Source organism: Thermobia domestica, chromosome 13 (genome assembly GCF_964235325.1).
Source record: "Thermobia domestica chromosome 13, izTheDome1.hap1.1, whole genome shotgun sequence".
NCBI lineage: Eukaryota > Metazoa > Arthropoda > Insecta > Zygentoma > Lepismatidae > Thermobia > Thermobia domestica.
In genome coordinates, this window is record NC_137466.1 from 38,304,105 (window position 1) to 38,330,521 (window position 26,417).

The following is a 26,417-nucleotide window of genomic DNA, read 5'->3' on the forward strand; positions in this document are numbered from 1 at the left end:
TCTGGGGGGAAAACGACTGTCCGCGTCCGTATCTGAGAGGGTCCGTAAAAGAGTGGGTTTTGTTCCATAAGGGAACATATATTTTTTGCAGGGACAAAAAAATGTGTCCGTATTATAGAGGTGCCCGTTAAGGGAGGTTTCACTGTACTTCCTTCTATCGCCAAAAATGGTCGACTTATAATGATTTGATATTATGTCTGTTATTATTCAATCATTTATCTTGATTAATTTGTCCTGTAGATTATATGTAGATTATATATGGTTATATGTAGATTATATGTAGATTATATGAACAGGTCCAAAATAAAAATAACGGATCGAACCTTTCACTTAGCGCTCTGCGAATATTAGATGAAATAATGGGATTAAAGAAATAAAATAAATGTTTTTAATTGAAGTACCCGCTGAACAACTATACGGTGTCATCCACTTGCGACAGTCCCATTAGCGACAGGAACTGTTAACTGTCCTACGAGCGACCGATTCGATCTGTTAACTGCCCTATGAGTCGCCGATTCGTTCATACTAAGATAATGGAAGAAGATAAGGTTCTATTTTCTTTAACTTGTTTCATGCTAATGTGATTTAGAACCTAGCAAAATTTACTATGAAAAATTTTTCTCTACCTGAATTTAATACGTGAGAATGATCTCATTACATTACCAACTTTTATGCGTTTTTCATAATATTATATTTTTGAATTAAGTTTTATGAACACACTGACTATATTAAGGAGAAAACTAAATATTTAGAGTAGCTCCGCCTTTGCCTATGACTCTCATATAATTAAAATTTTCAGGTTAAAATAATACGAAGGACAAGTTTAGATTGAATATGTTTATGACATAAGAAAGAAATCAGAAAGAGGCAGAGTTTCAAGTACGCAAAACGACTTTGCACAAAAAAGTGATTATCGTAGACGATATGATCATTTTGGTAATAAAAAGCTTCATCCATTAGGCCTGAAGAAAATTTTCTAGGGAGTTGCATCTTCATGGTTGCTCAGTGACGTCTGGTATATCTGGTATTTAATATACATGGTTTGCTATATTACGTATACATTTTCGTGAGCCATCCCTGGGCGATCCCTGAGTAGTCATGGCGTTTTGTAATTAATTTTCTACTTTTCTCAGGTTTCGCCTGATCCGAAGGACTCGATTTTCCAGTGTCACAGGATATGCCGTGTCACGCGTATCGCCCAACTATGGAAAATTGAACACCCTCGAAAACTCGTTCTCTTTTATGACCACTTTTTCAACCCCTATTTTAACACAATAGAAATTACTTAAGACTATAAACACAGAGACTACGAACATACAACTAAGTAACATAGCAGAAACGCTACTAACATAATAGAGGTGTACTCGTTCTCTTTTATAACCCCCATTTTAACATAGCAGAGCTGACAAAAGAGCATGACTTATTTTTCAACCCCTATGTAACATAGCAGAGCTGATAAAAGAGTATAGCACCTTTTTAACCCTTATGTAAAATAGCAGGGACTACGAACATATATTAAAACCCCTATTTTAACATAGTAAAAATTACTTAAGACTATGAACACAGAGACTACGAACATAACTATGTCACAGCACTAATAAAAGGCTATGAACATATATTACAACTCCTATGTAACATAGCGGGGCTCATAAAAGAGTATGGCACCTTTTTAACCCTTATGTAAAATAGCAGAGACTAAGAATATATATCGCAACCCCTATGTAACATAGCAGAGCTGATAAAAGAGTATGGCACTTTTTAAACCTTTATGTAGGATAGCAGAGATTAGAACCTTTTACGGGGTAGCTTCCCCAACCCTCCTTTCTCATCCAGGGCTTGGGACCGGCAATGCCGGAGTTAATAAAATTAAGCTATTCATTTTGCACATATTCTGTAGCTTTTTATTACCATTTTTTGACTATGGGATATGTTTTAACATAGTAGAAGAAAAATTAAAAAATAACATTACCATTTAACACAGCACACACACACGCACATACACACATACATGGTTTTTGGAGAACTAATTTCGCTCCAGTGACCAACACACACATGGTTTACGGAGAACTTAATCTCGAGCCAGTGACCATCATATTTTCATAAACGAATAAAGCATAATATCATTAGCATCAGTAGTGGTGAGTGAGAATTTGTTTAAGAAATCGCGTAGTGAATAACCAGACGCACGACATGCTAGATATAGAAAACAGTAATATCCGCAAAATTAAGATAAGTCACCTTGAATTTGTCTATTATTCCATGTACAATACAAATAGTTTCGTTTTAATTGCAACTGGTATTGTATGTAGGATGGTATACCATAGCTATTGAAATACTGACCAACACGCATATTAGATATATAAATTGCAACCCAATGTTCACCAGGCTTATTACTAGAATGAGTATTTACAATTATGGCTGCCGGAAATGTATGAATAAACAGAGGTAGCCATCTGCAGGATATACACCTATAAAATGATTTTTAGGCAAATTTTACTGTAATCCCTCATAATGTTCAAGGGTATTTAACATTTTAATTAATTAATATATATTTTTTCTTTGGACATCAATTTCAAGTTCTGAGGAGAATTCACCGTAAATAATTGTTGTTACAGAAGAGGGTAGTGCTTCTTTAAGCTGAACCTCTAATAGCACACTTCCTTGGCATTGTGGACTAGTATGAAATGCAGCACTAGCACTAGAATCGGGCGTTAAATCAAACACTAGTAAAGTATATCCATTAGGATATTCGGCAAGTGAAATATCATTACCTTGATTAGAATAATAAATACCTGAACCTGTAAATAACGTAGAATATGGTTGTATATATAGCTTATTATCAAAATCAGGTTGTAGTCGTTTGGATGGTACAGGCGTTCCATCAACATACAGTGTAAAAAATGACATGTTTATAATTGAATGAATTTATCTCATGCGAACCATTGAAAGCTGTATTAGTGACAAAGCCAATAATGATACGTTTAGGCACTATGCCGGAAAACAAATCTGGAAGTGTACTATCCATAATTCCTAGTGGTAAAGTTTCTGTCTGCACCTGCACTTTTGTTATAGGATATTCTCTTCTAAATTTAGGGTTTTGTAATATTTTAATTTGTGTTATTTTAACCGCAAGTGATATATCAATTTTTTTTTTTACAAGCAATGTTGCATCTCTAATTACAACTTTTCCCCCAGCCTCTACTTCACCCATTAGACAAAGTGCAGGTTTAGCTGGAATTAGTTTAACACGCAGTTGTACACCATCAGTAGATATTTCTCCTGATTGAAAATATCAGCATGAATATAACAAAATAATTCAAATGACTGACTTAAAATAGTGAGAAAAACGTTGTTTAAATCCTAAATTACTATCGGCTACACTGTCCATATGACCTGCAGTATCTTTAAACCACATTGATGTTTGAAGATGTGTTTTGTTTTTGCATTAGCATTATAATTTAGTAGTTTTTCAATATACGATCGATATGGATATGAATGTGTGGAGTAGGAAATAAGTTGATTATTCAAATATATTTGTACCTCGCTGAACATTGCATTGAGAAAATCATTTACAGGACCAATTTTCTTATCGGCAGAAGTTAAATTAGAACAATCTGTTTTAGTAATTTTACCTTTAATGTATAACATTGTGTGGGTGAAGTGCGTATAGTCGTCCCCATGACGGGGGACTACAAACTCTATTGGTGCATTATCAGGTATACAAGCCACAGACTTATATGGAACTATTTTATTACTCTCACTCATTAGTTTTACTCAAGCTCATTAGTTTTATAATACCGTATTACGTCTGCGGTATACTGTAACTTTAAATTGTACAAGAGAGGTTGTATTGACCATTAAATTGGGCTCCGAATTAGTAATCCTAGGAACGGATCCATATATGTGGCACGTTTGAGAGGAAGTTTCTGTAAGGGATTTGCACGTCTTCCCATCTACCATTGAGAACACAAGTTGAGAGATAACATTTGCTTCCTTCTCCTGAATCAGTGCAGTAGTAGGCTTTAAATTACTATTTTCGTTTCCAATAAACGCATCTCGTTTCTCGACAGTGCAGTTCTCTCTTTTTGGTATAACAAGTTAATGGGTCATCAAAATCTAGGCGATGATGGTCTGGGATTTTGCCACGAAATTGCTTTGTCAACCTCCCCATCTGATGATGAATACAACTGTAAGGGAACGAAGGAGATAGCAAAAATATCTAAGTCACTATGTACACTCTTCGATTCATCTTCTCTTTGAAATTTCTGCTTATATTGACTATGACAACTGATTCCATCGGAACCCCATTTACACACTAACTTGGTTATGTCTCCATTTCTGATACACTGTTTAATAACATCTTCCTGTAAAGTCACGATGCGGTCAATTGTCTGAATCATTATTGCTTGTGAAACATTACTATTCAATTTTTTAGTAGTAGTAGTCTGCGAGAGACCGAAATATGCAATATTACTTTGGCAGTGTAAGATCAATGTTTCCAATAGGCAACCAGCAATGCTGCCCTAATATGTAAATATATATATTTTTAAGTGACTGAGATTTTGGTTATTGACAATACATAATTAAAGGAAAAATCGTTTTTCTCAATACTAAGCTCTTTTGTACTTACTTATTACTACTTGATTTGTACCCTTTTTAAAAACCTTTACGTGATTGTCTTAAAAAATACTGACACATTATTTAATTTTGTGATGATGAGTGTTTACTTACATTATTTGTATAACTAAGCTATGTGAATGGCCTATATCACAAATGGAGATTTAAAGATTCTTTCAAAGAGGATTTAGATACCTTTATGTCAAAGCTATGAAATAGTTGTCACGTTAATTTTAAAGTGCAATCAATTAAATTGATTAAAATGAAACAAAATGATAGCTCGACATTCCATAGGTCATTTACCGGTGATTTATGAGAGAAATTTCTTTTAGAATTTAGAAATTTACATTGTAAAGATTAGGGATGGGCACGAGCGAGTTCGAACGAGTTTTCTTTGAAACTCGACTCGACTCGAAACCGACATCTTTGAACTCGACTTGAGAACTCGGCTCGAAAAATTTCCTCCAACTCGAATTTGGTTCGAGTTTTGAGTCGAGTCGAGCCGAAACGAGCCAAGTCGAGCCGAATCGTGTGTGTAGTTCAAGTACTCTCTTCAAGTATCTTACATACACAATACAATTATTATCAATGACACTACTGCTACCATTACAACTTATTATTATTATTATTATTATGAGCCGCCATGTCTCAGTGGTAGAGCGTTCACCTCTGGTGCATGGGATCCCGGGCTCAATCCCCGCTCCCGCCAACTGAACTTTGTGGTGGACAAACACCGTGTGCGTGGCTTTCCTCGGGGTTCTCCCGTTTCCTCCTACTTTCTCCATTCCACGATTTCATTCATTTCTCATCATCTCCGTCTCCTTTAGCCTAGCTGGCATATGCGTGGGACGTAAAACTCAAATATTTATTATTATTACAGCATTTCTGCTTCGCAATCGGGAGGTCTCATGTTCGAATCCTGAGTTCAGTATCCTGACTGAGGTTTTCCAGGGTTTTCCTCAGTTACAACAGGTCAATGTTGAGATAGTTCCTTAAACTGCAGGCCCTGGCCGCCATCCTTCCACTTCCTTTCCCAATGTTGTTGTTATTGTTGTTTTGTTGAATGTTCCAGTGTAAAATGGCCTCTGAGATTATATCTGGTAGCTTAGTAATAAATCAATAAATATATATCTCTCGTTCACTTAATTCTGCAAAGGATGGGTAATGGTGAGCATGGAGTCATACGTTTCCAGATATATACACTTCCTAAGAGACTACCACTTTTACGATATTTTTTCGATACGAGATAGCCACAAACTTTGTTTCCTAGACTATCGTCGTGGTTTGTATATGAGTAACTTTAGACTTATTATCTATGCTACATTTGCGAAGTCTTTTCTCGGGATTCGTGTAAAATTGATTCAAATGCAAAGTTCTCAGCGGCCCAATGTATATTGTACTAATTTTAACGGCCCATACGTAATTTCCATATTTATGGGCCTTCATATATCCGGAATTCAATCATGCAAATCACTTTTTGTCACAATGAATTTTAAACGGCAATTAATGTAAGATATATATATATATATATATATATATATATATATATATATATATATATATATATATATATATATATATATTAATGCTTGAAATTAATCGAACGTTTACTGGATATCAGTATTACATATTACATTTATTGAAACAATGAAATATTTTTCAAAGCAAATTTCAGGCCGATAACAGCAGTAATACAAAAGCAAAAAAAAAAAAAAAAAAATCACGAAGAAAGAAAGAAAAAGTTCTTCTATTCCTCGTCGTAGTAAGAACCAATTTTATACTTAGACATCAGTTCTTCCGGCAAGAAACCCACTTTTTCAATATGACCAAAGGATTCTAGGAATAAAATTAATTCTTCTTCATTTTCCGTAAAACAGTCTGCTTGGCACCAAAATATCTTCAAGTTGTTTGGTCTAGGATTCACCTCACAGAGTTTGGATATAAATGTTTGCGATTTGTTTTTAATATAGTATATAAATACTTCAACGATAGATACTGCGCTTTTAAAAATATTCAATACAGTTTCTTCTGTAACAATTGCTTGTAATATAACTTTCCTCAAACTGGATAAAGTGTACATTTCATTCAAATACACAGATCCATCACTGACACTGTTCGGAGAACAAATTTCAATTTCTCCTAAATTTTTACAATATTTAAAAACCAAACTTAAATCAATAAAATTATGCGGAATAAATTCGTCATAATTTAGGACTAGTTTCTCTAAATTTTGGCCTTTGTTTAAGATATACTGTATAGTTATATTTTGGAATGAATTCAATGAATGACCCGCTGCATAACACCTGTAACGAATATTTAGTGACTTGAGAGGTTTCAGGTCTTCTAAGGAAGTAAGATCGATGGAAATCTCTTCACATTCGAGATGTTCAAGTAATGGACAGAGAGGCGATATCCATTTAACGGCATCTTCCGACAGAATACCCAACTTTACATGTTTCAATTTTAATGTCCTTCCATCATAGCTCTTAGGAGGAGTCCACTGTGTAGAATTGAAATTAATGTAAGAAGGCATGGGTCCCAAATAAGTACCTAAATACTCCAAGTTTGGTAAAAGTTCCAGTAATACCAACAACATTTCCTCAGATATGTTGTAGTTCTTTGTAAATGTTAAACTTCGCAGTGTGTTACAAAGAGGATTTTTCAGTCTACTATATTTTTTCACATTCATATCATTGTCTGGAATAAGTTCTGCTGGAGATATCAATTCACAGATTGGCGTAAAAATATCTGGTATATTCCAAAATGCACTTTTCCATTCTTCTTGATTATTGTCATTATTATTGATGTTATAAGAAATCCTTTGCTCATCAATTTCAATATCCTGACCATCTACTATTTGCAAACTTTCCTTTATTAGTATTTTTTGTGTCAGTAAATTAAGGCCAACATCCGTTATTTCAGAATAGGAAACGTCCAGTCTCACCAGCTTATCACAAACTTGCCCAATGAATTCCAGAATTTCGTCATTGCAAATTCCAATTAGGCTCAAATCTACTAATCCTCTAGCAGACTTCAAAGTTTCTTTTAGTAGACGGTAATCTATATCATTGTAGTTATATAGTAGCTCAAGGGAAACCAATGATCTTGAGAATTCGTTCACTAACTCCATAAATCTTTTTATGTACTTCGTTCCGAAATTCAAGTAAACCGTTAGGCTTTTCAGTTCTGCTGAGCCAAAAATCTCTAGTACTAACAACCAGGATGGAAAATTAAAATGGTTAGTGGTTCTGTTTCTGTCCTTTCTTGCATTGTTACGTATTCTTGCCTCAAATTTATTCCAAAGTAAATTCAATACTGTACTAGGTAGCCGTTCGAAGTAATCGCGTGTTGATTGTCTTTCTCTATAAAATTTGATATGATCTTCAAACGTTTTCGGTTTGTTGTCCAGAATGCTCTCCACTATTTTATCGGATGTCACTGATTGAAGTGACGGAAGGTGTTTTAGCCACGGCATCCCAAACCTGAAAGAAAAATAACATTTTATAATTTGTGTACTATGTTTGTAATATACTCAAACAATTTCACATCATACGTAAAAAGTTCATCGTACTACCTTCCTTATATATTTGTGATTCTTTGTTGTACTCAGATGAAGCCAGGTTGAGGGTTCGATTCCCCGTGGGGGTCCTCGGTCCACAAAGTGTAAACCGCTTTTTCAGGCCAGCCACCCTGAATAAGGTTTTCCTGGGTTTTCCTAATTCCCACCAGGCAAATGCCGGGGTAGTACTAACTTACAGGTGTCAGGCCGCTTTCTTCCTTCCTTCCCCAATCCTTTCTTCCTTCCTTTTCCTGAATAGTGTGCTCGACGAGGAACGTCATTCCTCAAACGTAACGGGCTAAATGGCCTTAGATGCTGAAAGCCCAGAAATCTAAAAACCTTAAAAAAAAACTGATCTAGCCTTTAATCTACAATATCTGTAATTAATAACGTCACCTAAATTCATGAAATATGAATGCTTGCTTCGCTTGCTGGTTAATATGAACGAGCAACGTGTCATTTTACGCTATAAAATAGATTTTATTTTTCAGACTGTTTCATAATGACTATTGGAATAGCCTCAGCTGGTACTTTGAATAGACTGTGGAGGTGAAGAAGTTTCAGCAATTGAAATGAAATTCGATCATTGGATTCTTTGTTTCAGTCAACTATTAATTTTCGACATCTTATTAGAGAGGTTTTTTTCCCAAGACTCTCTTTCAACTGTTGTTTTACTAATCGAGCACAAAATCGAGTTTCGTTGACAGGAAGATAATTATTGAAAAGTAATTGATTTTTAGATTAAAGAGATGGAAAATTGCATTACCGGTGAGTCTTATGAAACATTAAGACCCTGTGTTCCTTTTCGAATTATGAGACCATATTTATATTTAGTTATTAGTAAGAATCAGTAAACATTTGATTGTTTAGTTACAGAGAAATTTAATTCACATAATGCCAGGGATGTAACGGGGTGTATACGGGAGTATACGGCGTATACCCACCTAAAACTTTTTATAGTCCAGCGTATACTCACCTTAAATTTACGAAAGAATGAGCGTATATTAGGTGCGTATACGACAAGTAGTCTTACGTATACGCTATACTTTTGAAAGTGATCAAGCGTATACCTACAAAAAATTCCAGCATTACACCACTGCATAATGCTTAGTTGATAGCAACAAAATTGAGATTGAATTATTTACTCAAAGAATATGACTCATTGACAGGCTTTTGTTTCTGAGACGTTAAACCTTGTAGTCTCTTAAATTGTAGTTAGGCCTAGATAGTATCAAAATACTAAACGTATGCATGATGTCTTTCTAACTAAACCCATTAGTGTGAATCAGGCGGAGAAAAACTTTCAGTTTTCGTTCATCAATATCTGTCCTCATTTGAAGTAGTAAGAGGAAATTTTGATCAAGCATCATCATAATAACATGGAGAAGCCTGAGATGTAAAGATATATAAATGACAATAGAAATATGCGGTGAATATTTAATTACCAGTAGGAAATCTCTAGGAAAACCACTTGGTTTGATCTCCGGCCAAATAAGGTCGTAGTGGAAAGCATTGGGTACGTAGTTTTTCTCACGGTACTCTCGTTTAGTCCCGCATTCTTATTCCACCAATTATTCCATCATCTTTCCCTTGTTTTAATCATACGTCTCCCTAACTCTAAAGGGCATAATCGTGGGACGTCAAACAAAGATTTAATTTTTTCAACACTTTTAGCTATTACACGATAGTGTTCAGCTCTATGGCTGTTCAGAAGTAAAGACGTATTTAACACTTCCAATTTGAAGCTCAAGTAGGATCCGGGTTATACTTTTAATGCTAACGAATGAAGCTCGGGCATTACGTATGATTTTCTCTGATACTTTCCGAGGGTGGTGTTTGGTTTTTAATGAAAAACGTCTTAAAGAAAACATAATTTGCTTGAATTCTATTGATGAATCAAGAAAGCCTTGTATGCTGAAAGCTGTTGTCAGTTTCCTCCTGCGGAACTTCGCTGACGAACAAAGTGATATCGACAACAGTTCAAACAACTAAGTTAAAATGTCCTTAATTCTCAGCGAAAAGTCCCTATGGGAAATATTAAAAAAATATAATAGTAAATATGTGATAATGCATTCCAAAAAAATATGATAGTAAATATATGATAATGCATTCCAAATGCCATTACACTTAACTTTGCTACATAACGTCAAGTGTGTTAAATGACGAAAGGATGCCCAGGGATATCTCCCCTATTAAAATTTTATTCCGTACTAGAAAAATATGAAATGAAACGAAATCTGAGTTTTACGTCTTACGTATATGCGGGCTAGGCTAAAGGTGACGGTGATGATAAGTAACGAATGAAATGGTGGAATGAAGAAAGTGGTAGGAGATGGAAGAACCAGGCCCGTATCCAGGGGGGGTCTAGGGGGGGCCGGGCCCCCCCTAAATTTTTGCTGGCCCCTGAAAATTTTTACAGTAGGCTTGCAAAAGAACTATAATATGGTGATGAACTATCATATGGTTGGATCGGGCCCCCCCTAACTTCAGCCGGGCCCCCCCTACATTTTTGGGTTGGCTACGGGCCTGGGAAGAACCTCGAGAAAATCCACGCAAACGGTGTTTGTCAAGCAAAAAGTTCACTTGGAGCAAGCTGAGATCCAACCAAGGACCCTATGCACCAGAGCTGAACGCTCTGCCACTCTCTTTTTTTTAAAACAAAAAAGAACTTCCTGACTTATTTTCTACTTCAACCACTTCTCAGGACTACTAAACACGACAGGGAAACGAACACAGAAACATCGAGGACAGTTAAAATTACACCCTTGCTACTACAGAGAGACTCAAACCCCCAATCGGCTTCACCTCACGATTATCAGTCTAACGCCCCATTCTGCTCAGCTGCACCCACCGGCTATCCACTCAGCCACCACGGCCCCCCACTCTAGAAAAGAAAAATGTTCGTCCCTAGCAGAAATTACTTTTTCTTCCACTAGTTTTCTTCGAAAATTAGTTGTCCGAATGCTCATCAAGATAGAAATAGAGAGCAACTTTTATTTTGTAGATGGAAATGCTACAATTAAGGATAAATCTTGTTTTGTAATGTACGTTCGCACTGATTTTCACGAGAAACATGAAATTGTTTCTTCGATGTATATTAGTGTTGCCAGATTTGACATTTTCCATTAAGCTTTACGTTTTTCTGATGTGTTTCGTTATCCTTTATTATTATTATTATTATTATTATTATTATTATTATTATTATTATTATTATTATTATTATTATTATTATCATCGCAAAACGATTTCTTTCATTTTTTAAATAAATGAATAATAATGTGGACATTTTAAAAATATTTCTATACTATTTCTTTGTGCATTTTTTTCATCTAAGTAAAAAAGCTGATTTCTTATACTGTTAACAATGTCAATCAAAGATGTAATTAAGTACTGAGAGCTAAAATGCGACAGATGCGGATTTATCTTCTTTTTAACTCTCACCAACCTTATGTTACGAATAATTTACTTTTAGCATTTTAGCCTTCGTCTGTCAACATCGTCTCGAATCAACCCACAAATTTAATGGTACGATGTATATTCGTGCATCACGTTCAAACACCTGTACAAATCGTGTTCTTCTTTGCTACATTGTTAGACCTTTATCTCAAAGAGGATTATTGGATTTTACTTTGAACCTACAAGTACCAAATTCCACATTCTTCATTCCACCATTTCATCATCTTTCATTATCACTGTCTCCTTTAGTCTACACGTGGGACGTAAAACTGAAAGATTTAATTTCAATACTAATCAGTCGAGCAACCCACATTATGCTTTATTTTTTGTTTAGTTATGCTTTGTTTTCTTCCAGATTATGCTTTATTATGCTTTTTTGTTAATTTCAATCATTGTTTTATATTAATCGTGTACAATATATATTATATTTACTATACAATAAAAGGTCTAAATATTTTGATCTCCCTCGAGAAGTCGCGATGAAAAAGTAAAGCGAGTAGTCGCGCGCGGTCGAAAGGACCGCACCATCATAATATCTTGCAAATATTGTTTTTTATCATTTTTTCTTGTATTAGAAACGTAATTTTGTATATTTTCTGATTAAGAGGGATTAAAATATGTATTATTATAATAAGTTTTATAGTAGTAACTATTAGACATGTACTCTTTTTTTTTTTTTGTTTCTTATTTGAAATAAAATGTTTTTTTTTTTCGTTACATATTTCATTAAATAGATAACTACGCACTGGTTTTATTGAAAATTCTAATTCTGATGACGATCTTTTGTTTTTGTCAACTCTTTGGTTCGTCTAAAATTAGAAATGCAATAGTAAATTAGTAAAATAAATACAATACACACATAACAATAAAACAAAGCTTCAAAGCGAATTTTACATTCAATTATAGCTCACTCGCAGCTAAGCGGTTAGCATACGCCCCTTTGGCGTGGAACTTCCGGGTTCGGATCCCACGTTAAGCATTAGGTCTACGTCTTACATAGCCTTGATGCTGAAAGGGGCGCTAAATTGAAACCAAATCAAATCAAATCAAATTTACATTGAATTATTTTACGGTCCTATTATTTTGAAACTTCACCTATACAACACTACATTGAATTATTCTAGGTTATATTCAAATGTACACTATTTTACACTTCGTTGTCGCTTATTTCGGCCTCTGCTGGGCTGACTACATTTGGGCAATCGCTGATCATTTCTGGGTTTAAGATCTTCACTGGCTCGCAGACTCCTCACTTCCACTTTCGTGTTCACTCACTTCTACATTATCTTTTTATGTTATGATCTTCCTCAGACAAAGCTTCCACGAGATAATCATGGGTGATTTATCCGAATAGTCTATTCCTAACATTTCCCTACGTTCTTTTATGCTGTTCATTTCTAAATTCCTCTTTTTCCACACTTGGTATCAGTTTGTTAACTTTGTCGTCGTCTGTTCCATCCATTAAAATAATGTTTATGTTCATGAAGCTTAAAACATCACCAAAGCAAAGGTCACTTGCAGAGCGAAACACAGAAAAAAACATTACACGGTTAGTCGCGCGCGGTGGAAAGCACCGCAGAGTCACTAAACAATCACTAGTAGTCAAACTAAACAACGGATTAGGGGGTGATTGAGCAGGAATGTTCGGGAAGGTGACGGGTAAGATTAGGTAGACGGTTGAGTCTGTCGGACAAACAGAGTGGGCACACGATAAAAAATAATTTCCCTGCGGTGCTTTTGACCGCGGCGCGACTACTCGACGGTTAATATTTTATGCAACCATTTTCTTTCATATTTAATGAACTTTCTACTTAATGCACTGTAAAGAGATATGCTTTACTCGAGTCAGTTTTTGGGGGGCGCGGTGGCTCAGTGGAGAGCGTTCACCTCCGGTGCTTGGGGTCACTGGTTCGATCCAAGTTCGCGCCGTGTGGACTTTGTACCGAACAAACACCGTGCTCGTGGGTTTTCTCGGCTTTCTCCCGTTTCCTCCCACTTTATTCATTCCACCATTTTATTCATTTCTCATAATCACCGTCTCCTTTAGCCTAACCGGCATAATCGTGGGACGTAAAACTGAAAGATTTAATTTCATTTTTCGAGTCAGTTTTTGCTATCACTTGTGTGCGCCTTAGAGGTGCATATATACATAAAGGGAAAGTAAAAGATGCCACCAAAATGTACAGAAAGTGCTCAAGTTCAAGAGGTACACAACAATATAGTGTGGACCTTTTGTGCACTTTTTGTACATTTCGAATCATCGTACATAACTACGCAGTTACACTTAGAAGAAAACTATTGTTTATTCATTGTTGGTGGAAAGTTTTTTCTTCTTTTCCTTTTTCTTTTCTGCACATCAAATTATTACACCGGAAAGTTTACACAAATAAAAATTAAAAATAAGCTTTTCATTGTTGCATTGTTATACTGTATTCTCAATGATTTTGCGTTGTAAATATTAGTTTAAAAAAATATTAAACAATTTTCCAAGAATTGCGCTATATATTTAAAATTATGCTTTATGCTTTATTTTATAAAGTTGTGCTTTATTATGCTTTTACAATTAGTTTCTTCTGGGCCCTTAGACAGCCATAACCAAGTTCAAGGTACCAACCATATGAGTAAATTGCTATTATGCTTAGGTGCGTAAAGTTGGCAGGACAGGACCACTAACAGCTCAAATTCTGAAACTCAGTACAGAATTTGAGTAGAATTTGAGCTCTCATAAAAACCAACTCCCAGAATTTGAGCTTTCAATTTAAAGGCTCTAAGTCCATGTGAAAGGTGGTCCTGCCAACTTCACGCTGAAGGACCACCGAAAGCTCAAATTCTCAAACTTCGTCCAGATATTCAGTAGAATTTGAGCTTTCAATTTAAAGGGTCTAAGTCCACTTAAAAGCTGCAATTTTGAACACATCGTACCGAAACCAACAGCTCAATCTCTCAAACTCCGTCCAGATATTGAGTAGAATTTGAGCTCTCAGAAAAAGCAACTCCCAGAATTTGAGCTTTCAATTTAAAGGCTCTAAGTCCATGTGAAAGGTGGTCCTGCCAACTTTACGCTGCAGGATCACCGAAAGCTCAAATCCTCAAACTCCGTCCAGATATTAAGTAGAATTTGAGCTTTCAAAAAAAAACAACTCCCGGAATTTGTGCTTTCAATTTAAAGGGTCTAAGTCCACTTTAAGGCTGCGATTTTGAACGCATCGTACCAGGACACCAACAGCTCAAGTTCTAAAACTTCGTGCAGATATTGAGTGCAATTTGATCTCTCAGAAAAACCAACTCCCAGAATTTGAGTTTTCAATTTAAAGGCTATAAGCCCACGTGAAAGGTAGTCCTGCCAACATCACGCTGCAGGACCACCGAAATCTCAAATTCTCAAACTCCGTCCAGATATTCAGTAGAATTTGAGCTTTCAAAAAACCAACTCCCGGAGTTTGAGCTTTATATTTAAATGCTCTAAGTTCATTTCAAAGGTGGTGAGAATTTGAACTTTCGGTGGTCCTCCAGCATGAAGTTGGCAGAACTGCCTTTCACATGGACTTAGAGCCTTTAAATTGAAGGCTCAATTTCCGGGAGTTGATTTTTCTGAGAGCTCAAATTCTACTCAATATCTGTACCGAGTTTATGAATTTGAGCTGTAAGTGTCCTGGTAGAATGTGTTCAAAATTGCAGCCTTAAAGTGGACTTGGACCCTTTAAATTTAAAGCTCAAGTTTCGGGTGTGGGTTTTTTTGAAAAGTCAAATTCTACTGGATATCTGGACGGAGTTTGAGAATTTGAGCTTTCGGTGGTCCTGCAGCGTGAAGTTGGCAGGACCACCTTTCACATGGACTTAGAGCCTTTAAATTGAAAACCTAAATTCTGGGAGTTGGTTTTTCTGAGAGCTCAAATTCTACTCAATATCTGCACGAAGTTTCAGAATTTGAGCTGTTAGTTCCTGGTACGATGTGTTCAAAATTGCAGCTTTTAAGTTGACTTAGATCCTTTGAATTGAAAGCTCAAATTCCTGGAGTTTTTTTTTTAAAGCTCAAATTCTACTGAATATCTGGACGGTGTTTGAGAATTTGAGCTTTCGGTGGTCCTGCAGCGTAAAGTTGGCAGGACCACCTTTCACATGGACTTGGATCCTTTAAATTGAAAGCTCAAATTCTGGTAGTTAGTTTTTCTGAGAGCTCAAATTCTACTCAGTATCTGCACGAAGTTTCAGAATTTGAGCTGTTAGTTCCTGGTACAATGTGTTGAAAATTGCAGCTTTTAAGTGGACTTAGACTCTTTGAATTCAAAGCTCAAATTCCGGGAGTTGGTTTTTTTTGAAAGCTCAAATTTTATTGAATATCTGGACGGAGTATGAGAATTTGAGCTTTCGGTGGTCCTGCAGCGTGAAGTTGGCAGGACCACCTTTCACATGGACTTAGAGCCTTTAAATTGAAGGCTCAATTTCCGGGAGTTGATTTTTCTGAGAGCTCAAATTCTACTCAATATCTGCACCTAGTTTATGAATTTGAGCTGTTAGTGTCCTGGTACAATGTGTTCAAAATTGCAGCCTTAAAGTGGACTTAGACCCTTTAAATTTAAAGCTCAAGTTCCGGTTTTTTTTTTTTTTTTTTTTGAAAACTCAAATTCTACTGGATATCTGGACGGAGTTTGAGAATTTGAGCTTTCGGTGGTCCTCCAGCGTGAAGTTGGCAGGACCACCTTTCACATGGACTTAGAGCCTTTAAATTGAAAGCTCAAATTCTGGGAGTTGGTTTTTCTGGGAGCTCAAATTCTACTCAAATTCTGCACCGAGTTTTAGAATTTGAGCTTTTAGTGGTCCTGCCAACTTCACGCACCTATTATACTTTTTATGCTTTTTGGTTGCTCTACTAATCAGTTTGGATACATCTTAAAATAGAATGTTTAAAGGTTTGCTAGGTATTTGCTATGTATTTCAAGTGCCTACTTTTTATCTACCTGACATGTTTCAAAAATGAATTAAACCTACAGGAAGCTGGAATTGCTGCAGCATTGAATTGAAAGTGTTAAAGTTTCGTTTCTAACAGAATTTACAGAGTGGTTGGGTAACTGCAAATTTTCTTTTACTTCGCTTCGACCTTTAAAAACTTTGGCCGTACAGATTATGGGCTTATTGGATTTGCGGATGTGTGCTCAATAGAACTATTATTTTTTGCTTTCTAGCATGGAGTTTACTTCTTCTTACTTCAGATATGGTCGAGAAAATAGCAATGGTAAAATTCGCTATACCGTATCACATGGTATAAAGTTTTTTCTTTACTTTTTATTATGAAATGGGATGTTCTCTTTCAAATTCCGATTGATGCCACCTTGGCATGGTTAGGCAATTTACAATATTACATCATATGACGTCACTGTTTCACACCTCTAATTTACGCAGTAAACGCTGATGGATGAGTTAAAATCACAGTAACACATCGATCATACAGAGTAAAAAGATTTTTTTGGCAGGATACATGTAGTGAGACAATTCCACAATTTGCAACATTTTAATAACCATTCCTATATGAGAACAATATAGTGACGTCACAATTTTGGAGAAGTATTAATTAAAAAATGCACTTCAATAATAATTCGTTATGAACAAAGTATTTTTATCAAATTGGACCAAACTAACGGAAATGACAAAGAAATATATAATAAATATTTCTTACTCATGAAAGAACTACAGTAAAACTTGTATAAAGACAAAGAATGGGATAGGGGTGTTTATGCTAATGTACGGTGTATAGGAATCATATATATCCGATGACACGAAATGATCATATGGATTAACAATACCATGTCTGAAAGTTCATCTTTACAAAATCTCAATCTCAGCAACCTGCTATAAGTAACGCCTATGCATTACCGCGGTCCTAAGGAACCGTCCCCACCCTTTGTAGTTATCAGAAAAGGTCCACCTCTCGATAATATTACCAAAACTTCAGAGAATATCTCTCATGGTTTAGAAATGGACATCCAATGGTTGCAAAATATTCTGACTAATTACGATATAGAATGGTCGGGGTACATAAATAGAATTACCAGACAAACAAACTATACGTCAACTCCAACACGCTATATGTTTGGGCCACTTATTGATTCTCCACCGTCTCATCAACATACTGTTCTTAAAACGTTGTGTTATGTGGAAGAAGTTGTCAGAGAAAAATATCCATATATACATATCCCAGCAGACGTTCAAATATACGAAGTCGTAACGAAAATCAAATAGTCTGATATTGAGCGATGACATCACGTTGTTGCTAGACCAGATATGATGCACACACTATCATTCATTGGATCCATTGGTTATCTTATGAGAGGAAGCAGTTTGGAGGATTTGTCACAGTCAGCATTTGCAGCTGTGAGCAACATACTTTCCGGTAAAGTATGGGTGAAAGATGTGTGAGGATTGCGTATGGTGGCATCTGTTCTTCTTGAGGACTTTGTTCACGATTGTGTTAACAGAGTACAAGAGCTACAGTGTAGACTTGAAAAAGCAAGGGAAAACCCAACTTGTCGTTTCTGGGTTAATGTGTTAATCGTTCATGTTGTCATTATTCAGTTGTTTATTAGATCACAAAGAGATGGTGACTGGTTAATTGAGCTGTAGGCCTACTGTTTAAAGCATTTTTTTAAGTTTCACATTTCAACTATGCGAGATACATAAGGTGGCATATTATTGAGATGGGAAATGCTCTCCCTTCTGAGATTAAACACACTCTCTTAAAAGGACATAGTGTCTGCCACCATACAGCTGGACCTTGGAATGGTGTTCCTCTAGATCAGTTTGGAGAACAAACTTATATTAGAAAGGGGAAGGCAAAAGGAGGTCTCATTGGGATGACTCTTTCTCCAGATCAAGTTTCCGGATGAATTCGTTGTCACCATATTTGCAATACCGTGTCCATCTCATAAAGGGGAAGGAGCCAGCCGTATAGTTCTTGATCAAAATAACCGAGAGAAGATAAGAAATGCTTTTCAACAATGCATTCATCCATTGAATATTGCAAGTAATGATATTGTTAACATAAGTACTGGACAGACAGGCGGCGTTAATGTAAATGCCTATACAAGATGCTCTGGAGATTGGTAATAAAATGGTTTCAGATTTTAAAAATAATTTACCACATGAATTCCATCACAGTCTAACACGGAAGTGTCCCACAGGTTGTCGCTAAAACCTAATTGCCACATAGCACATCTGATAGATCATTATGAGAAATGAAAATTAACAAAATTTAAGGTGCTATGAACTAGAAGGATAGGAGCTACTGGGCTTCAAAGTTTGAATACCCAAACATTATATCGTAGAATTATGTAGGTTTAAAGTAAATATCTTGAAAACTGTCAAAGCAATCAAAATAAATGTTGCAGAATATAATGACAACAAAATGCCCTATAGGAAACCATAAACAGTGTTACCGTAGGTGAAGTAGTGTTGCCAATCCAGCATACAAATATTTTGTTTGAAATAGCATCATATACAATTGTGCACAGATTTAAAATGCACTATTATCACTAAACATAACAGTGAAGTGTATTGGTACAGTGTTGCAAACAATTGGAGATACGTGTGCTGAAGATGTACAATGGAGAAATTTGTTATATGGTATCTGGTACAGATGATAATAAAGGAATCTGCGCCTCATACTATGAATTTTGTTCAAATGCGTAACACGGATAGTATAACATTGCAAAATGCCAGGAGTGTCACAAAATATTGATGCATTTGAAAAACGAAATTGAGTGTTCCCGTTTTTACGTCCTGTATCAGCTCCGAATCTATATAGGAGTGTAAAGTGGGATCCGAATCACTATGGAAGAGAAAGATTACAACGAAATGTAAGGTGAAAAGTACAACAAAAACATGTCTGTGGCAGGAATGGAACCGGCGATGCCTACTATGTCGGTTGTCTAGCCTTCTAGACCACACGGCTGTCCTGGCCGACTAAAAACGAAGTGAGGTAATAATAAAATAATTATATTTCCATTGTGAATATGGTAATATTACAGTGTACAGGAACATAATCATATGGAATGTAGGAAAGGAAGTAAAAGAACATGTCGCTTAATATGAAAGACAGAAACCAAGAAAGTACTCTTCTAAATATTGATAAAATAATCGAGAACCTGTTTACATAATTAGAAAACACGCGTTTCTTTACTTGCGTGTATCATTTTGTTTTCGCGACTTGTCTGCTAATTCATCGGGGCTATAGAAGTATGATGCAAAATCCTCATTAGTGCATTCCTTTATTACCCTCCGTTGCCACATATCAGATTTCTACATTGTACATTTTTAGCACATGTAGCACCAACAGTGTGCAACACTGTACCACTACACTTCACTGTTATGTTTAGTGATAATGCTTCATTTTAAATCTGTGCACCCTTGTATATAGTGCTATTTCAAACAAAATATTTTTATGTAGAGTTGACAACACTGCTTACCTATGGGAACACTGTTTATGGCCTTCGATAGGGTATTTTGTTGTCATTATGTTGTGCAACTTTTGTTTTGATTGCTTTAACGGTTTCCAAGATATTTACTTTAAACGTACATAATTTTCATATAATCTCTTGGATATTTGAATTTTGAAGCCCTCCAGCTCCTATCCTTCTGGTCCATAGCACCTTAAATGTTGCTCATTTTCATTTCTCATGATGCTCTATGAGATGTGCTATGCGGTAATTAGGTTTTAGCGACAACTTGTGCAACCCTCCCGTGTAAGAAAACCGGTGAATACCATTTCTTCACTGAAAAAGAAAGTCAAATTTGAAAAGAAGGAAGGGTATGATGTTGAAAAAGTATACAGCAGCTTATTAGTTATATCGCAGAAGAGGCAAATGGATCTCTGATATGTTCTCACTTGTGATCTATCTCCTCTGCCATTCAGTCTTTTCGATGAGTATGTGAATAATGAGGAAAGGCGATAGGAGTGTTCTTATGAAAAAACTGAATGTGCTGTCTTCCGAGACCATATCTCCATATGTTGAGCTAATTGATGGGAATGGAATGTTGTATCACATATAGTTGCCTAACAAAGGAACTTATATGATCAGTTCAGAAATGTCAGTTATTATTGTTGTAGAGAACATACTCTTAAAATTTCCTTGCTCTAAAATGAGAAAAATGCATGTTAAATAGAAAATAAGTAATTTTTACTCATATTTGAGACAAAATGTCTCATTATTTTCAAACGTGCTTTCATTTGTGAGCTCAAGGCAAATGTTCAAGTTCCCATTTATGAGATTTTCTCATTTCTTAAAAATGAGAATGAAACAGTGCGTGATTTGTAATATAATAGATGACTGAAAAATAACGGTAACAATCTTACCGAAATAATATTACTATGTTTTACTAGGGAGTAATATTGCTAGGGCTCAATTACTATTCAGGAAACGAGATAATGGATTTCAGCTATAGCAGAGTGCGAATGGATATTAATACGCAGTAGGTGATGCAGCTGAGATGGCGTATGGATACATGTCATGTGACAGTTGCGAGGAGCAGCATACATATCAACTTTCGAACGTAAGTTTGGGTGAATTGTAAACATGCGACATTAGACTAAAAGTTACTGTAGTACATTCGATAGGGTGTAGAACGCGGACCCCCCTCATACAGGTTATATAGGCTATAGCAGTCAGGTTGACTCCTTTATGAATCAAAGCTCAGTACTCAATTCACATAATGAGTGCAGCAATAACAAGTGAAGGAGGGTTAGAGCCAAGTATGCACGTTGTTTTCTATATTACAATAGAACGGGGAGGATGTACGGAAACAAAGAATACATAAGTCATCTGTGTAGTTAGAAACAGCGTTACAAAACAACGTGCAATTTATTATTATAGAATTGTAATACAAAGGTACTTTGTACTGATCATCGAACATAGATTGGCGCCTCCTTTTTTACACCACCAGTAATCGTTTTAGTGACACACGTTTGCAGGTTATTTGCAGCATAGTACTGTACGCATTTGCTCTTAATTTAACGTAGGGGCTGCGGTAGCTCAGTGGTAGAGCGTTCACCTCTGGTGCGATGAGGCCCTTGCTTTGATCCCAGGATTCCCAGCTCGCGGCAAGTGGGCTTTCTGGTAGATAAACATAGTGTGCATAGATTTCCTCGGGGTTCTCCCATTTCTTCCCACTTTCTTCATTCCACTATCTTTTTCATTCTCATCATCATCGTCTCCTACTGAAAGATTTCATTTATTTTTTAATCCAACGTCCCGCGATTGTGCTCCAAGGCTAAGAGAGACAGTGATAGAGATGGATAATAATGTTGTAATGAAAATGTGGACGTACGTTTCTTGGCAGTTTTTGCATCGGTTTGTGACCTTGTTTCCATTCTGAATTGAATCCTGGCAGTGGAGTTTCAGCACATTTATGAGGGGCAGAAACAGTTGCATGTCGCTGCCGTAATGAAGGAGGTGGAAGGTAGGGGTGAGTCCTGGAACTCCGGACCTTTCCCGAAATCGCTACTTTCATGTAAATTTTATCTAATTTTAGGGACAATTTTACTTTTTTTAATACAATTTGTGTCCTGGTATTGAACTAGGAGCCCCTTTGAAATAAATTCCTGCATACGTTTGTTGTAGAAGGAAACTGGAGAATCCTGGGAAAGCTCACGAACACGGTGTTTTCTCATGTAGACAACTTTTTATGGTAGAAAAGTAGGCATATTGGACTGCGATGACTCAGTAGTAGAACTAGCCTCCGATGCATGGGGTCCCTAGTTTGATTCCATCTCCGTCAAGTGGGCAGTGTGAGTCATCGCAGTGTGTTTATGTGTGTTTTCTCGGGATTCCTTCACTTTCTTCATTACAGCATTTTCGCTCATTATCATCATAACGTCTCCTTGAGCTTCGTAGCATAACGTGGGACGTTACAATCCAGCAGAAACCGTTACCATTAATCTGAAGTGGACGGATAATTCTTGAATCTGAATTATCAAGAAGTTCGTATAATATTGGAGGAAACGGGAGAATCTTGAGTAAAACACGTCGATGAAAAATTAAAGTCTTGAGAAAGTGGACAGTGATAAAAAGGAAAATGTTCAACTGTCTGATGCAGTAGGAATAAGTAATGCATCTAAAATACAAGTCGTCGTGGTATTCGTGAAATTTTCTTGAGTTGAAGTGAAGATTTAAATGTGTTATGTTTTAAGCAATATCTATAACTGTAGGTGCTTATTTCTATAAATTCTGGGTGTACTAATAGTTTGAATTTTTTTTGAATGTTTATATTTTGTTTACATCCTTTTCCGTCTTCTCGTACTTGAGAACCCAGTTTCTGTGTACCGTTTCTCGCTTTTGAGGAAGATATTTCCCCAATCTTTTTGAGAAATGTGTTTCTCAAAATTGGGGTTATACGTCTCATTTCATCAAATGTTACTTTCTCAATTTTAAGAAAAAATACATTTTTTCTCAAATTCGAGAAAGCATTTGCACCCTCAGAAATGATACATAATTCCTCGTATTTGAGTCATTATTTCTCAAAATGATTTGAGAAAATCGAAATCTCATGTTTAAGAATGTATTACTCGGTGCACAGGTAAGAAACGGATGTTCTCAAATACGAGAATTTTTTTCTAGAATTTAAGAAACCATTTTTAACAGTATACTTTCACGTAAATACGCACCTCACCATATTTTGATTACCTACATACTAGACCATTAAAATATTACCTAGGTAATACATTTTTTTCTTAAATTTTACAAATATGTGGATCCGTACAATCAATCTGCACCGAATATTTTTCCCAGACAGAGGGATGAATGTCACCCATATATGAATCCAGTCGTAACACGCGTACACTATCCCTACCAGGGATTAAAATTTTCTTCTCCAGGGTCATTAAATTATTCTCAGAGGGGAAATCCCTGGCATCCCCCGTCAATTCGCACACTGCATATAGCAATATACCCATTTGTTCTTAATTTAACGTACGGCCGCGATAGTTAAGTGGTAGAGCTTTCACTTCTGTTGCATGATGTTCTTGGTTCGATACCAGCTCGAGACAAGTGGACTTTCTGGTGGATACACACAATGTGCGTGGGTTTTCTCGGGACTCTTCCGTTTCTTCCCACTTTCTTCATTCCACTATCTCATTCATTCTTACCATCATCGTCTCCTTTAGCCTACCCGATACAAATGTTGACGTAAAACTCAGATTTATTTTTTTAAATTTAACGTCCCATGATTGTGCTCCAAGGCTAAGGGAGACAGTGATAGAGGTTGATAATAATGGTGTAGTGAAAATATGAACGTTCGTTGCTCGGCAGTTTTTAGAGAATTTATCTGCTTAATTTTTTGGTTTGTTGTAAAACAAATATTTCGTTAAGGAATGTAATTTTCTTGAAATGAAGGTTTAAATAACTTATATTTTAAATAATATATCTGTAGATGTTTATTTAATATAAATTCTGTATGTACTAATAGTTTGATTTTCTTTGCATGTTTATATTTTGTTTATACCCTTTCCCCTTCTTCTTATCGTAGTTGAGAATCCTGTTTCTGTGCACTGATTTTCGCTTTCGAGAAAGATATTTCTTTCTCTCTTTTTTTCTTTCTTTTTTAGGAATGTATTTCTCAAAATGGGGGTTATATGCTTCATTTGCTCAGATGATCCTTTCTCAATTTTAAGTAACAATACATTTTTCCTCAAATTTGAGAAAGCATTTGCACCCTCAGAAATGAGACATAATTCCTGGCGTTTGAGTTATTATATTTCTCAAAATGATTTGAGAAAATCGAAATCTCACTTTTAGGAATGTATTACTCGGTGTACAGGTAAGAAAAGGATGTTCTCAAATACGAGGATTTTTTTTTATCGAATTTAAGAAACCATTTTTAACAGTGCATGATGTCATTGTTGCGTTTGATAAATATAAGCCACAGTCTATTAATACTCATGAACACAATATACATATATATTTCTCCTTACTGCCTCCTTATTAAAGCGAATTATTAAAGTGCATTTTTAAATGAATAGTTTTCCGAAACTATGACGTCACTATGTTGTTCCCATATCAGGAATGGTCACCAAAACATTCCAAATTGTGGAAAGATCTGACTACATGTATCCTGCCAAAAATTGTTTTTCTGCTGTGTACGGTTCCTGTGTTACTGAGATTTTAACTCACCCATTAGCGTTTAATACGTAAATTAGAAGGTGTAACAGTGACGTCATATAAGACCAAGGATACCAAGGTAGCATCAATCAGAATCTGTAAAAGGACATTCTATTTTATAATAAAAAGCAAAAACCACATGGTACGGTTCCTCCCTAAATCTGCCCTGCTAATGCGCGCACAAACTGTTTGGTAACTACTAATAACTTTTTAATTATTTTACGATATAAACCCTTGCAGACAAAAGAAAAACTCAGTAAACATAAGACATATCTTACTCAAATATTACGTGAGCCACATTGTTGTTTAAAAGAAATAAAATATTCATTCAATTCATAATAATAGCTCATGAAAAAAGTAAGCTTTGACATAACGCTCCTCTTTTTCACGTCCTATTGTGTATCGAGACTAAAGAAAGACCCGAAGAAAATGGTGGGATGTAGAAAGGGGGAAAATGGGAGAACGTAGAGAAAAAACGCAAACGATGTTCATCTATAAAAAAAAACGATTTGGTGGAAGCCGGGATCAAAACAGGGACCGTACACACCAAAAGCCAGCTCTACCACTGAATCACTACTTAATGTGCTATGCAATCTAATAACTAAAGTTTATTCAAGGAACGTTCAGTACCTCATGTAAACAAATACACGTGGTGATTGTTTCATTTTATTGGTTAAAGAGCCTTGGAACATCCATGCGGCAAAAGAAAATAGTCCATTGTTAAATGAGCTGTTTTTCAATGTTTTTGTTGCTTATAGGGCTCATTATCAGAAATGCAATTTCCTTGCAGTTAAATAACAGAAACAACATTGTATCTAAGAACTAAATTGAATTGATGCAATAAAAGAGAATACGCATGCGTAGAAGGTGGCTTTGACCCATCTTTCGGGCGAATCACAGTTTACAATATGGCCGCGTGCGGGAAGTATGTCAAACACGGAGCGCTGAAAGAAGCCCTGACCGATAGCCAATCATCCGATGACTTTCGGAGTAATAACATTCTGCAATGTTTACTTCTGGATCAGAAGGTTCATTGAATGGACTTTAGGAGTTGTGCAGCAGAATAGAAGTAATCGAGGTTAGTTTTTTCGTCGGTAGGTATAGTAGTAATAGTAGTAAGTTGTGGAGGTAGTACTGATTTTCTTACGCTTCCATCTTTCATCGTCCATCTTTACACAAAGAGTCTATTTAATACAAAGTTTATTATCAAAGCAATAAACTATAATCATGAGGAAAAATAGTCTCATTTCCTTACTATTAGGTCTACATAAGAAGACAATACATAAAATACTTACCCTTTCTTGGATTGAGGAATCACAAGTTGAAGCTAATTTTGATCCGACTCGTTTTGATCAATTTTGAACTTTATATTTTTCTTATTCACTAACATGGTAATAAACCTGATGTACGCCTATTCTTGAAAATAAGTTTAGTTGAACATTATCAACAATTTTGTTCTTTAGTCATTGTTGAAGTAGATCTATATTAACTGAACTAATCGTAGTCACTGGCACAAATCCCGGGGGAACCAGGAGGACATGTCCCCCCAATCTTGGACCTAGGGGGACTGTTCCCCCACCAATAATCTTACGTCAAAAGTGCTTTTTGGGATAAGTGTGATGATTTGTGTTCGACTGCCA

The 26,417-nt window shown here is 35.9% G+C and overlaps 1 protein-coding gene across 1 annotated transcript; it reads right to left on the reverse strand.

Annotated features, from left to right (window-relative positions):
• Positions 1-6,234: 6,234 nt before the first annotated feature.
• LOC145669166 (uncharacterized) lies at positions 6,235-26,180 on the reverse strand. Its single transcript, XM_081737499.1, has 2 exons — positions 26,073-26,180; positions 6,235-8,099 (listed from the first exon to the last, which is right to left on the reverse strand). The coding sequence occupies exon 2, from the start codon at positions 8,090-8,092 to the stop codon at positions 6,365-6,367; it is 1,728 nt and encodes a 575-aa protein (XP_081593625.1). The 5' UTR covers positions 8,093-8,099; positions 26,073-26,180; the 3' UTR covers positions 6,235-6,364.
• Positions 26,181-26,417: the final 237 nt, after the last annotated feature.